The 14,256-nt window shown below is 54.2% G+C and overlaps 1 protein-coding gene across 6 annotated transcripts in view; it reads right to left on the reverse strand.

Annotated features, from left to right (window-relative positions):
* The window catches only part of MAPT (microtubule associated protein tau), a 43,281-nt gene that overhangs the window by 16,411 nt on the left and 12,614 nt on the right, over window positions 1-14,256 (reverse strand). For 3 of the 6 annotated variants that reach the window (XM_058820384.1, XM_058820382.1, XM_058820383.1), the window contains exons 2-6: window positions 8,725-8,813; window positions 7,393-7,479; window positions 6,315-6,401; window positions 4,826-4,891; window positions 1,663-2,484 (exon numbers count right to left, since the gene is read on the reverse strand). In XM_058820384.1, the coding sequence (XP_058676367.1) occupies window positions 1,663-2,484; window positions 4,826-4,891; window positions 6,315-6,401; window positions 7,393-7,479; window positions 8,725-8,770 (1,108 nt within the window). In that variant the 5' untranslated portion in view covers window positions 8,771-8,813. The remainder of the gene's footprint in view (window positions 1-1,662; window positions 2,485-4,825; window positions 4,892-6,314; window positions 6,402-7,392; window positions 7,480-8,724; window positions 8,814-14,256) is intronic. The other 3 variants (XM_058820387.1, XM_058820386.1, XM_058820385.1) reach the window with 1 other exon arrangement.

A 14,256-nucleotide genomic window follows, 5' to 3' on the forward strand; every position in this document is an offset into this window, starting at 1 on the left:
ACTTGTTCTAACAATTACATAAACAGGGACCCAAACTGGAGGAAGCCCCAGTCCAGCAGCGCTGTGATCTCGTTTAAGGGGTCCTTCAGTTGGTGTTGCAGAGCACTTTTATCCCTGGCTGCTGATAATTCCCACCTCTCCTGGCAGGCTGCTCTCTGCCTCCCAGCACCGTGCCCCTTCCACCTGGGTCAGTCTAATTAGGAGATCAGGAATGGGGAGGGGATACAGTTTGTACTCTGAGGCACTCACTACAAAGCCATTTCCACCCCGTCTTCAACTAATTGGGAGGAGAAGCTGCTGATATTCTCCCCAGCGCTGGGAAACGCATCCTGGGGGATCAGCCCTTTGCTGATGACATGAATGCTGTTAATCCAGCCCTGAGCCCTCCCAAATTCAGCTGAACTGGAGCCAAGCAGCCACCAAGCATCTCTGCCTTTAAGGGAAAGACCATTAAATAATTGAACTTCTCCTCCTGAATCAGAGGCTGGCTGGCTCTGGGCAGTGCCTCCCCACCCTGCTGTGGTGCCAGGCTCCAGTGCAAGCCATGCCAGTGCCTGCAGCCCACGAGGGAAGCTGCACACTGCAGATCCCGCAGGGAACAAGGAGAAATGAGTGATGAGCTCTGGCTCCGGGGGAAAAAGCTCCATCCACAATTCCTGCCTGAGCCCCAAGCCCAGCAGCATCCCCAGGCCAATGGGAGCAGCCAAGCCAGCCTGTGGGATGTGTGGAGCTGGGGGAAAAGGCAGACCTGCCCCCAGGACCTGCTCTGGAGAGCCAGGGCTGAGGTACAACAGGTGAGACACCAGCGTGTCGTGTGCTGCTGCCCTGGCTCCTCACCACAGCTCACAGCAACCTGCCTTTGGCCACTGAGCTGGGCCCCTGGGACACTCCTGAACCCAGGAGAGGTGGAGGACACAAAGGAAAGGTCTAAGGGATGCTCGAGCACTGAGCGGTGAGCTCAAAGCTCTACCCAAGGCTGCCCTCCCAGCCCCACACAGTGTTTCAATGCCTCACAGGCAGCTCCTGCCGAGCCCCCAGAGCCAGCACTGAGCTGGCACACCCAGGGACACCCATCCAGGGCTGGGGTGGCAGCAGGATGCTTTGGAAGAGCAATGGACATGCCTGGCAGTGGGAAAAGGCCCTGCTGCCTCCAGCAGCAGTCAGCAGCGATATACAAGGGGAAAGTACAAGAAACAGGAGCAGCGTGGGAGCCTTTCCACGGTTAGACCTGCCATCCTTGCCTGTTTTCCTCCTCCCTCCTCTTTAGGGAAGCCGGCCCCAAGAGTTACTGGAGCAGACATGCAAACCAGATGGCACGTGTCCTGCTGGAACAAGCTGCACACGCCAGGTGAGCCCCACGCCACCATGCCAGAGCCACGTCCGCGTCCTCCTCTTCTCAGGTGGGACTTAAGGCGCCCACCCAACAGATCCAAGGGAATCAAAACAAAAAACAGGTGAAAAAAGCGTGATTAGGGACACGGCAGCACCATGCAAGGCACGGGGAACCGCAGCACAGGGGGTCTGTCAATCCAGGCCAGGATTGAGTGAGGAGGGAGGGCAGGCAGGGAGCAGCAGCGCTCTGGGTCAGTCACAGCTCCAGGCCAGCTCCAAGCAGCAGCAGCAGCAGCCCCGGTGGCAGCACTGCAGTGCTGGAGCACACACCTTTGAGCAGAGGGACACGGCTGCCCTTGTCCGTGGCAATCCCACCCGGCTTCCTCCGGGGCGGCCGGCGGGCACCCGAGGCTGGCACAGCCTCTCCCAGGGCAGCATCTTCATCCTTCACACCATCCTCTGCCTCAGCAGCGAGTTTGGCTGTTTCCAGCACGGGCCCAGAGTCTTCTCCCTCCTTGGGCTCAGCTTCTTTCTGGGGGACACTTCCAGAAGGCTCTGGCAGGGGGGTGTCTGCGCCTCCTTCTCCCCCCAGCAGCTCTCGCTTCTCCTCTTGGTCCTCTCCTGCTTTATGTGACTCAGCTTCGACCACAAGTGCCTCTCCTGGGGTGTCTCTGAGGACACCTTTGGACTTGTTTTCTCCATCAGATTCTTCACGAGTCTCCTGGGCAGCTGCTGGCCACGAGCCCTTTTCAGGTCCCGGAGAAACGCGCTGATCCACGAGGGAAGGCAACCCCTGCCCAGGAGTTTCATCAACATCCCGGCCCTCATCCCTCTCCCGTCCACCAGAACCTTCCTTGATGGTGGCTCTGGCACACAAAGGTCCATCCTTGAGGTCACCTGTGCCTCCTGCTCCTGCCAGGCCCAGCTCTGGCTCTGCACTGCTGCCTCCAGAGCTTTGGTACATGTCCAGGGGGATGGGGATGGTGACCTCGATCCTGGTGGGAGCTGCTGCTGGAGCCTTGGCTTCACGGGGCAGGGGCGGCTGCTGAGGGCCCAGCCCCTGCTCTGGGGGCTGGCTGGCACCTTTCCCTGCCTCTCCCACACGCTCCTGAGGGCCAGGCTGGAGCTTGGCAGAGCCCGGCTCGCCCGGAGCTGGAGACGTGGGGTGTGAAGCATGGGCAAGAAATTAGCACAGGCATGTCAAACATCACGGAACGGGAGAGATTCAGCATTTCCACTGGCAACCAAGGGTAAAAGCGAGTCCCACCCCCCCACACACTGAACAGAAAACTCACTCCTAGAGTGGCTTGTGCCTTTAGAGAGCTCTGATCCCCACGGGAATCAGGAACAGCACCTGAGATCAGACTCCTGCTGGGTTCACCCTGCACTGCTTGAGCTGGTCGAGCTGTAGTGGTTTCCAGAAGACAGGAACATTCCCATTTTCCCCAACGCCACCTCTGGGCCATCAGTCTGGTGGTCAGTGCCCACCTCTTCTTGCCCCAAGGGCCAGAGCCCTGCCCTCCTTCCTGACCTCACAGAGCCCTGCTGGCCTCCCCTCCCCTTGGGAGATGCTCAGGCACACACAGCCCTGGCTTCTGAGCTCAAACAAGCTCTGCTCTGCCCTTGGATCATTCCCACTGCCCAGGAGCTTGGGAAGGGCACTCCCATGCCATGCCAGAGCAGGGCAAGGACTGGGGAGAAGAACGTGGCTGCAGCCACAGCAGTTTGGGACCCCCGAGAGCTCCAGTGCTGCTGCTCTGCCATCGCTTGGGCTGGGTGACATTTGAGCCCCAGAACCTGAGGCCACAGAGACAAAGATTTGTCCAAGATTTGTCTGATTCTCCTTTCTTTTATGGTGTGTGTGTGTGGAAGAGGGGATTCTGTTCTGTCACTGCTCTGTGCGTGACACAGACCTCTACAATCCCACCCAACAACTGCTGCATGAAGCCAGATCTTCCAGTTGAGCTGGAGCTTTCCTGTTGGAAATCCCTCCAGATGAAGGAAAGATGCCCTGAGCAATGGAGGATCCACCTGGGAACATTGCTTTGGAGCCACCAGCCCTGTCAGAATGTGCCTCTTGCATTATGAGCTGGTTCAGCTTCAAGGACTCTTTGTTTGAGCACTGATCAGGGACAGAGCCTAAATCAGAGCCCTGAGATCATAACTGTGGCTTTGGCAGATTAACAAACAAGACTGAAATAAGAAAAGATGAAGTCAAGAGCGACTTGGTCTTTCATCAGTGTCCTTCCTAATTAAAGAGAACATCACAGTTAAGTGAAACAACCACACCAAGAGCTCGTATGTGACAGCTGAAAGATGCCAGGACAGGGCAGAAAAGGCTTGGTAAAAACCTGGTGAGAAACAGCACTAAAACCAGGGCAGAGAGAACTTCAACCCCTCCACTAACAATCCTGATTTCTTTTTTATAATGGAGCCACTGTTTCATATTTAGAAGAGCCGACAGTCCAAAAACCACTGGCCAGGCAAGCAAAGGTTTTATTCTAATTGCAGGGAGCAGAGTGCACAGAATTGTGCTCATCTCTGTGTGGAAAGCAGCAACAACCTGAATTCTGCCCTGAGCTGAGAAGGCAAAACCTATTTACTTCTGTAAAAGACATGGATGTCTAAGTGCACTAATGGAGACATGAAGAGGAACTGCATTTGTTGTGTTTTCTGCACAGCAAACTGCTTCACAAAATGGCTTTTGAGTAAGATTTTAAGCAGCACAATAAATTAGTGCTGTGGGGTGCAGTGCAGGCAGGACAGAAACAGCACAGGGTGTCCCAACCCCTAAGTCTGCCCCATGGAATCAAACCAGCACTGGGGGCTTTGGGAAAACCAATTTTCCATCAAGTCTGAACTGAGGGGAGTCAAGAGAAACTTTCCAGGTAGCCAAATGGTCCCTGGGTGATTTTCAGCCCTTCCAAGCAGACACAAAATGAATGCTGTGAGAACAGAACAGAACAGAACAGAACAGAACACTCACTGCCCACTAGGCCTGCCTTCTTCACCCACATTCCCCAAGACTGGGATGAGGAGAAAACTCCCTTAATGTGGAAGTCAGGGAAGAGTGAGCAGATTTGAGTCCTGTTTTACTTTGGAAAGTCACAGTAATTAAACAATTTGCTGGTTTCATGTGGGAGAACAGGGCCTGCACTGCCTCTGCTCAATGTGAGCAGCTCCTCCGGCCCCAGCACATCCCAGCTCTGTCCATCAGCTTTCCCAGCCTGGAGAACGCCCTGGTTTTACAGCTGGACAAACAAACACCGTGACTTTGGCCATCTGAGAGGGAAATGTGGTGTATGAGGAGCTGGAATGAGTGTGTTGGAACATCCCGCGTGTGCACGGCCCTGCTCTGCCAGGAACAGGCAGAACTGCACAGCTGCAGAGCAGGGCACAGCATTTCCTCACAGAACAGAACCCCCAAGGCACCACCAACCAGCTGCACACGTGGGCAGCCCCAGCTGGTGCCAGTGGCAGACAATTCACCCACCTTGAGTGGCATCTCCTGCAGCGTGGTCCTCCAGGTTGGGAGTGGCTCCCACGCCCGCCTCCTCAGCTGCTCCCAGGCCGGAGAAAGAAGGGGAAAAACATGGTCAAAACAAGAGTTAAGGTGAAGTGCCTGGAGGAGGAATGTGCCTCCCTGCTGAGGCTGCCCAGCAGAAGGAGCAGGATCTCTGCTGTACCACAGAAAGGAAATCTCCCCACACCGACGATGGATCTGGGTAGATCTGTTCAGCCCCTGCTCTACAGAGCAGAGCAGTGTTTCACCAGCTTCCACATCCTAAATGGCAGGTTAGCACAAGCTCTTCCAGGCAGAAAACAGGCTGTTAAGGAGCAAGGAAACTCGTGGATGCACATCCTCTTCTACCCCCACCCGGCCTCCACATGGCCAGCAGCACTCCCGTGAATGTCTCTTACCTGAGCTCACCTTCTTTGGTGTCTGTGACCCACCTGTGAACCCTGCCAAGGCTGTGTGAGACCAGCAATTCCAAGCCTGACACAAATCTAGAGAAATCCTGAATTTCAGCACTACAGGTACATCAGAGGAGCATGGTTTTCTTCACAGTGATGATGGCTTGTCTCCACCAGCATTTTTTTCAGTTTATTCTATGGCTACCTTCAAACTAGCTTAAACAGTGATATTGGTATGCCACACTTCTCCAGTCACACTAGCACTTCTTCTGGTTTCCAAGCAGCTCAGGATACACTGGGACAGTCAGATCTTGCACCAGAGCCCCCGTGTTTCAGCCCAGGGCTCGGCCAGCACCTCGGGGAGTGGATGCAGCACAGAGATTTCACTGCTGTGAGTTTGTTTCAGTGCTTGGCCCTGGCAGAAGCCCTTTTCTACCCGCTGCTTTTCTCAGGTCCTGCCTGATGCTTCCACTGGCTATGGCACAGGGGACACGTACCCATTTCTCACACACAGACCTGCCCTCCCACACACAGCACTGCCACAGTCACTCCCTGCTCTGCCTCTGGAAGGCCCCGTCCTTCCCTGGAAAACCAGGCCCAGGTGCAGTGAGTGCCCACAGGGCTGAATCAGTCCCTTCACTCCCTCTGCATTACCCTCAACAGCGCTGCTGCAGTGGCCTGGTTTTCACCTGCCACTCCAAAGACACCCGCGGGGCTGGGCACAGCCCAGGAGCTGCAGGACAGGCACCCAGGGGCTGCTGGCACAGCAACAACCCAGAACTGCAGGTGGGAGCCTGGAGGTGGGAGCCAGAGCCACCACAGAGCCACCAGGCAGAAGGATGGTCAGATGTGGAGCAGAGGAAGAGAGAAGAAAAGGCTGCGAGCTCCCCGAGGATGGGGAAGGCAAGAGGACAGCTCTGAGTGAGGAATGCTCTGCAGAAGAAGGAAGCAGCACCGGGAGCAGTGTCCCTGTGAGAGGTTTGGTGGTGCTGTCTCACAGCACCGACCAGTCCAGCTCTCTGCTCTGCCTGCAGCAAGAGATGAAGCTGCACCTTGGTCTCCCTCACCTGTGGTTCCTTCTGGGATCTCCCCGTGCTGTTCCGCACCACCCTGCTCCTCGTGGTCTCCTTCCTCCACTAAAGGTGCTGTGGCATCTGAAAAACAACACAGCTTTCACACAGCTGCTGGGGGGCAAAGCTCTCTGGAGGCCAGGACGGGCCTGAAGAACTTTCTGCTGCTCAGAGAAGCACTCAGAGCTGGTGGAGGGAACAACTGAGCATGGCACAGCAAAGCCAGAGCCACGGGGACACCGTGAGCTGCCCCCTGGCACACAGTGTGCCACAATGTTCTCCCTAGGCTTCTGAAGGATTTTTGGCCTTTTTGTCCAGAAATCCAGCCCTGAGAGCAGCCCCCGGTGCGCAGCAATCCTGCATGGAGACACGGCTGGGCTGGAGCAGGACAGAAGAGCTCCCCTGACTGCACCAAGCAGCCCAGGGTGGCTGCACCGTGCTCTGGGACACAGGGACACCCAGCTCCACCTGGCTGTTCGTCCTGGCAGCCCCACTCCAACTGCAAAGCAGGATAACATCCCCTCCTGCACCAGATGGGTTCTGTGTCCCGATTTCCTGAGGCACTTTCCCAACAATCACTCAGCCCACGCCTCCAGTGGGACAGGGCTGGGACTGCTCAGCATTTCTGCCCAGCCTTCCTTCCTTTCAGAACAATTCTGCAAGCTAAAGCCTCTACCTCACCTCTCCAAAGGCAGATTCTTGGGATTAAAGCAGCAAAAAGTGAAGGTAATTACAACAGTGAGCAAGTCTCTGGAATGAGAGCCTTTCTACCCACGAGGCACTCAGGACCTGGGGGGCACAGTGACACAAAGCTGTGTCACTCCACACAGGACTGCACTGCCAGGGCCTTGCAGGACACAAACCACCAGCATCTTCCTGAGAACAATTCACCTTTCTGCTTTCCAGCCCACTCTGCACCTCATCCACCTCATCCAAACACCACTGGCGACGAGACCAACAAAGGGGATTCTCCTCCTGAGAAACCCCACCAGGACACGGCACGGGGACTCTGTGGTGAGGTTGACCACGACCCCATCCATGGTGGTTCCCAAGCAGAAAGTCAAAGAGCTCCCACCTTCCGTAGTTGGGGTGCTCTTAGCGTCAGAAGTTTCAGAAACAGGCTCATCCGATCCATCATCGACTGGTATCTGAAGGGGATAGCCTGGAAAACATTCAAATACTTACAACAGGTCCTTGGCTATCACCTGGGGCCTGGGGTTACCAACTCTCATTGCCCAGAGCCACAGCTGCAAGAAGCTGCAGCTGGAGAGTAAAAACCACCTGAGCTTAAAGCAAGCAAAGCGTGAAAATGCCAACCAAAAGCACCAGGGTGACCACCAAAAGGAACAAAAGGAAACAAAAGAAAAGCCCGGTGAACCGGGCAGGCAGAAACAGCAAAGCATGGCACAAGCAGGCAAGGAGATCTCAGCAACATAAGGAGGAAAGATGTGCAGCTTCTGAGCCTCTGTTGTCCTCTCCCTCCCTCCCAGAGCAGGCTGAGCACTGCCAGGACTGCAAACCAGCCCGTGGTTGTGACAGGGCTGGAGCAGGACAACGTTCTGTGCCAAGAAACGGTGGCAAAAGTCCTCTGGAAGAGCAGGGCAAGAGGCACAAGTCTCCCCTCAGCAAGGGTGCGGGCAAATCAAATAATGAGAGCTGGGAAAAGTGATCGGGGGAAGAAGAAGCGAAATCCCTGTGAGCCTGTGGTGTGTGAGACAAGCTGAGAGGAGCTGTCGGACCGCAGTGCTGCAGAGCCAGGACGAATGGAGGCTCTGGATGCTCTCCAGGACAGAGGCCATCCATTTATCTGGCCAAAGAGGCGTCCAAAGCACCTCAAGAAAAGGAAATTAAGATGATGTTTACATGGAGCATAGCCAGGAGTGAGTCCCACCAGGTTTGCTGGCAGTGCGGGTTTCCAAGCTCAGCTGTGGAGCACGGTGGAATGAGAAAGGAAAAGCTTCTGAAGGAATGCAGGTCTGAAATACGGTGAGGAGGACTCTGTCATGGCCCCCACTCCCAGAGCTCCCTGCTCGGCTGTCCCCAGGTCCCTGTGCAGGTGAGGAAAGCAGGCAGCAAGCTGTGACCCCAAATAAGTGACCCCAAATAAATCACCCCACATAAAACCAGCGCTGTGCTTCCTGAGCAAACTGAGGAGTGGACACCAGCACACACTCGCAAAGCTGCAGCAGTGGGATCCCCCCTAGGCTGGGCTTGTTCTGCTCCATGGACAGCGAGATCCACGAGCAGCATTCTGCCAGCACCGCGCATGTTGGAGCACCTTGTGGGCTCCCTGTGGTGCCCTGGCTGACCCTCAGCGTCCTTCCAAGGTCCCCTCACACCACCAGGGTGTTCTCCCTCTCCCTCCTTGGCCCAGGCAGGTCCTTCAGCACCTCCTGGACGTGCTCACCTGACGAGAAGTGTTTTTCCTGGCCAGGTGCGTGATCCTCCATCATGGTGGTGTCCTGAGGCTGCTCTGCCACCTCTCAGCAAAGGTACCTGAAAAGGAGAGTAAAAACTGACACCCATTAGGCAAAACCTGACCCAAGAGGAGCCAAGGGAAGGTCTGGGCAGTCCTGCACAAGCATGTGCCAGTCACTGCATCCCTCACAGCACACACAGAGGCAGCTCCTGCCAGCTGCATTCAGGTTCCAGGAGTATTTAAGATGTGCCAAGCAAAATGAGCACCCTGGTGCACCCAGGACGCTGCTCTGGCACAGCTCTGCCCCTGAGAGCAGCAGGGTAAGTGCTGGCTGACTCCTGTGCACGCTCCAAACTCTGCATTTCCCAGTTTAACCAGTCTGCCAAGAGCTGGATTTGCTGGTGAGGGGTGATGCTGCTGCGGGAGGGGATCCCTCCACCCCTGTGGGCACACCAGCAGGGATACACAGCTACCACAACACACCCATCACCTTAAAAACCACCCAAAAGTGACGGATGGGGGGACACCAGGACTATCCAAGGATGGATTCTGGACTCTTTGGGGAGAGGGGCTCACTCAGCTGTGGCTGTGAGGGGACAGCACAGCCCCTGCTCTAACCCCAAACCCTTCCTGCAGGGCTCAGAGAGCCCCAGCATGGCACAGAGCAAAGCAAACAGGGCAGGGGTGGGAGCAGGAAGGTGCCAAACCTCCCAGCCCTCGATCTGCAAAAGGAAATGAAACCTCCAACAACCATTATCTGCCCCCGGTGCAGGGTGCTCTGTGCTGGATGGACAGACAGAGCTTTTAGCTAAGAGCTGGTTAATTACAGCCATCGGCAGTGATTAATAATCAGCTATTAGAGTGATCACATGCTCAGCAGTGGAGCTCAGGTTTCCAGCAGCAAGGAGGAAACTTGTGGTTTTGTCTGCTGGCAATAAATTAACTGCATGTATGGAACCACACAAGGGCCAGTAACCAGATCTCTCACCCGGCTTTTTTTAAGCCTTAGCAAGATGACTCTGCAATTTAATTACTGCCTTAGACAGCTACAAAGCCATTGGACAGGACTGGAGAACCAAGGTTGCACTGGAATGAAATCACCCATAAAAATGGAGGGATAAAATAAGAAAGAATTACGTATCTAATTTTTGCTCTAATTGGTGGGCCCTAATTATTTGGACATATGGTTGCCAAGTGCTGAAAGGATCATATTGATTATATCCAGGCCTCATTTTGCTGATGCTTGATATTATTTACAGCACTGAAATGCTAAAATATAGTGTTAAAAAGCAACCTAGGCACAAACCTGAGTGTAAAACACCCAAATCTGCTGTGCTGCATTTAAATGATGCTGTTTCCTTACTCTGCCTCCTCTCCTCACTCCCTCCCAGGTGTGTTTTGGAGACCAGCACTCAGGTGTCTGCCCACATCTGGTCCTTTCTGGCCTTTCTGGACAATTTCCTGGGGCACCAAGCAGAGGGGACTGCTTGGTGAAGGTTCATGTGCTGGCTGCAAGGACAGCATCCCCCTGGGGGAAACCTTGCAATTCTCCTGGGGGAAAGCTTGCAATTTTCCTGGGCATGCAGGGCTGCAATCTGGGGGAAACATTGCAATTCTCTATGGCTGCAGCCAGGGGAAAACCTTGCACTTCTCCTGGGCATGCAGGGCTGCAGCCTGGGGGAAACATTGCAATTCTCCTGGGCATGCAGGGCTGCAGCCTGGGGGAAACATTGCAATTCTCCTGGGCATGCAGGGCTGCAGCCTGGGGGAAACATTGCAATTCTCTATGGCTGCAGCCAGGGGAAAACCTTGCACTTCTCCTGGGCAGGCAGGGCTGAAGCCAAGGCAAGTTCTTGCACTTCTCCTGGGCATGCAGGGCTGCATCCTGGGGATGTCCTTGCATTTCTCCTGGGCATGCAGGGCTGCAGCCCAGGGAAAGCATTGCAATTCCCCTGGGCATGCAGGGCTGCAATCTGGGGGAAACCTTGCACTTCTCCTGGGCATGCAACTTGGGGAAGTTCTTGCACTTCTCCAGGACATGCAGGGCTGCAGCCTGGGGATGTCCTTGCATTTCTGGGCATGCAGGGCTGCAGCCCCGGTGCTGTGGTTCAGCAGAGGCTGCTGTGGGCAGGGCTGGCGTCCCCTGCCTGCCCTGGCCAGCCAGTGCCAGGGCTCTGCAGCACAAAGGAAGGGCCAGGGCAGTGCAGAGCAGCTGGGATGCTGCTCCCTGCCTGTCCCTGCTCAGGGCCAGCCCCCACTCCCACCATGGCACGGCACAATGCAGCTCGGGAGGACGCTGACATTAATTTTTCAGAGACAATCTGAGAGCAAGAGCTGCCTCCCTGTTACAGGGGAGAAAACACGACTGAGAGCATGCAGGTCCATCACTGAAACACTCTGGGGGCACCTCAAGCCCAGCTGCAGCCCAGGGAACGCCCCAGTGCCCCTTCCTCCAGACACAGAGGCCTGGATGGCTCTGGAGAGCAGAAACATCTCCCAGCAGATGGAGCACAGCGTCCTATGCTGCTCCTGAGAGCCCCCCGTGCCTGAGCCACCCTCAGAAGGGAGCAAAACCACCCCCAGCTGGCACGGGAGGGAGGGAAAGCCTCAGCTTGGCCTTGGGTTTTCACTCAGGTAACGAACTCCTATGACCAGAGAGAATTTATATCTTATTAAAATTCTAAATTCCAGTTCTCAAAGATGGACTGAAAATTCTGAAAGAAGCCCACAGTGATAATCCTCTTTGTTTTTCCTTTTGAATGGGGGAAGGGGAAATCCTTCTCAGAGAAAAACATAACATCAAGGGGGAAAAAAAAAAATATTCTAAAATATTCTTAAAAATGTAAAACCAGCCCCGCCTTGAAGAAATGGCTCAGTGATGCATAATTAGAGCAAAGAAAGCTGCACAGAGATAAACTTGAACAGCACCCTCCTCATGGCAGATAAAGCACAAACCCTCCAAAGAACCTTATCCACCCCCAGCAGAACCATTCTCCTTAACCAGGGACACTATCTAAAAAGCAACAGCCCATCCCATAATTAACAGCTCCTCCAAACCTCTCATTTTCCAGACTTCCTGGTGTTGGAAGGGACCTCAAAGCCCACCCAGTGCCACCCTGCCATGGCAGGGACACCTTCCACTGTCCCAGGTGCTCCAGCTCCAGTGTCCAGCCTGGCCTTGGGCACTGCCAGGGACGCAGGGGCAGCCCCAGCTGTGCCAGAGCCTGCCCAAACTCACAGGGAAGAAAATCCTCCTAATATCTACTCCAAACTGTCTCAGTCTGAATCCATTCCCTTGTCCCATCACAGCAGCTCCTTGGAAATATTTTCAATATTCCCATTTCCCAGATAGACGTTGGAAGGCCACAATTAGCTCAGCCCAAAGGCGCTCTCGGTCCCCAGCCCCACATCCAGACTGCAGCAGCAATTCCTGCCCTACAGCAAAGAGGCAGCAGGGCTGGGCACAGCCAGGACATCCCAGAAGAGCCCTGGGGAACCCAAAATCCCCACACAAAGCCTCCAGCACCCTCAGAGCCCAAACTCTCAACCCTTGGGCACAAAGTGGAAGGGAGATAAACCCCGGGGCCGCGGACAAGGTGAGCCCAAGGTGCCCCATGGAGGAGAGGGCAGGTCCGGGAGCACCCAATCTGTGCCAGGCACCACCAGCCCTGGCACAGAGGAGAGGGGAACAGCCCCCCGAGCCCCTCAGTGGGCACAGCACAGGGGACACGGCCGGGACTGTCCCCAAGCAGGGCAGGGACAATTCTGGGATCACAAGGCTGGAGCAGGGGCTCGATTTACACAGCCCAGCCCAAAATAAACCCGGCCTTGGCAGAGCTGCCTGCGGGTGCTGCGGGGGCCCTGGGGCACAGGGGCAGGAAAAAGCAGGGAAAGGAAAGGAAAAGGAAAAGGAAATTTCAGCAGCAGGAGGGTGAAACACCCGGGGAGATGCTGGCTGGGATTGCGCACTCTGGGACTCACCACTGCCCCACCAAGCAGCTCCACCCCTCATGCCAGCCACAAAATACCCACAAAAAACCCACGAAATACCCTCAAAACACCCAAAAAATACCCACAAAAAACTGACAAAATGTCCACAAAATACCCACAAAATACCCTCAAAATACCCCAAAAAAATACACAAAAAAATACCAAAAAAAAAAAAAAAAACCACAAAACACCCACAAAAACCCACAAAATATACCCACAAAAAATATCCACAAAATACCCACAAAAACCCGACAAAATACCCACAAAACACCCAAGTGATCACCCAGGTAACTCCCATGCAGCTCCACCCCTCATGGAGCCACAAAATACCCACAGAATATCCACGAAATACCCGCAAAATACCCACAAAAACCTGATAAAATATCCACAAAATATCCACAAAATACCCAAGTGATCACCCAGGTAACTCCCAAGCCTCTAGGCTATTGTCTCCTGCTCAGCATCTTCCCTCCCCATTATTTAATCAGAAGGGGCACAAAGGACTTGCTCTTGTTGTCAAAAATGAAGATTCAACAAACACGAGCTAAGCTAAGTTACCTCTGAAAGGTGATCAAACACAAACAGGGCTTTAGAAAAGCTTCATTCCGTCTGAATTACATAATTAAAACAGAGTGACAGCACCGTGAAACAACATCAGCCTGAAAGGCTGTTCATAATTCATAAGCAACTTCCTTTTCATCTCCTTTGTGCTCTTCTCCAAGTACTGTTCTTCCCAGAAGCTGACAGAGGAAGGAATATGAACGATGATCTCATTAATTGCAGGCACTAATATGCAGCAAGCTGAGAAATTACATGGAATTTCAGGATATCTACTCAAGAGGATGGAAAACTTCTTTTAGGTTCAAAGGCAAATAATGCCTGTTGCAGCAACAGGACAGAGCTGCAAAAGAACTTGTCCCAAAATTGCATGTTTTCTTTTTTCTTTTTTTAAATAGTTATTATAGTTTAAGTAACTCCTTGGAGGTGTGAAGCTTTTGCCCCTTTCTCCAGGGGCCGGACACTTTTCAAAGAGACACGAGATGGTTTTTGGGCTCACAGCAGAACAGCTTTTAGGGCACAGGAGTCTCACCACAGCAGCACGGACACCCATTTCCTTCTCCTGTCACTCCATTCCCCCAACACAGCCCTTGCAAATCAGAGCTGCTCACAGCCCAGAGCCCTGCCAGGGTCACCACGGGGGTCCCCAGAGCAGCCTCGTGGCCAGAGAAAAGCCAAGGAACACTCGCTCACATGCTGGTAAGTTCCTCAGGGCTGCTGAGCATTAAACTAACAGAATTTGCCGTCCCAAATCAGCTTAGGCCCAGTTCAGCAGCTGCCTCGGGGCAGGGTAGCAATTAGAGACCAGATTATCCAGCACAAAACCCCAGCCCACGGCCTGAGCTGCAGGACAGGGGAATGGGTTTGCCTGCACGTCCCCTCTGTGCCCCAATAAAACAGCTGTGACCTGCTCCACCTTCACCTCAAAGCCTGAGCATCTCCATTTCCACCTGCAGCATCTCCCGGCATTAA

This window comes from Ammospiza caudacuta, chromosome 27, assembly GCF_027887145.1.
Source record: "Ammospiza caudacuta isolate bAmmCau1 chromosome 27, bAmmCau1.pri, whole genome shotgun sequence".
Lineage (NCBI taxonomy): Eukaryota > Metazoa > Chordata > Aves > Passeriformes > Passerellidae > Ammospiza > Ammospiza caudacuta.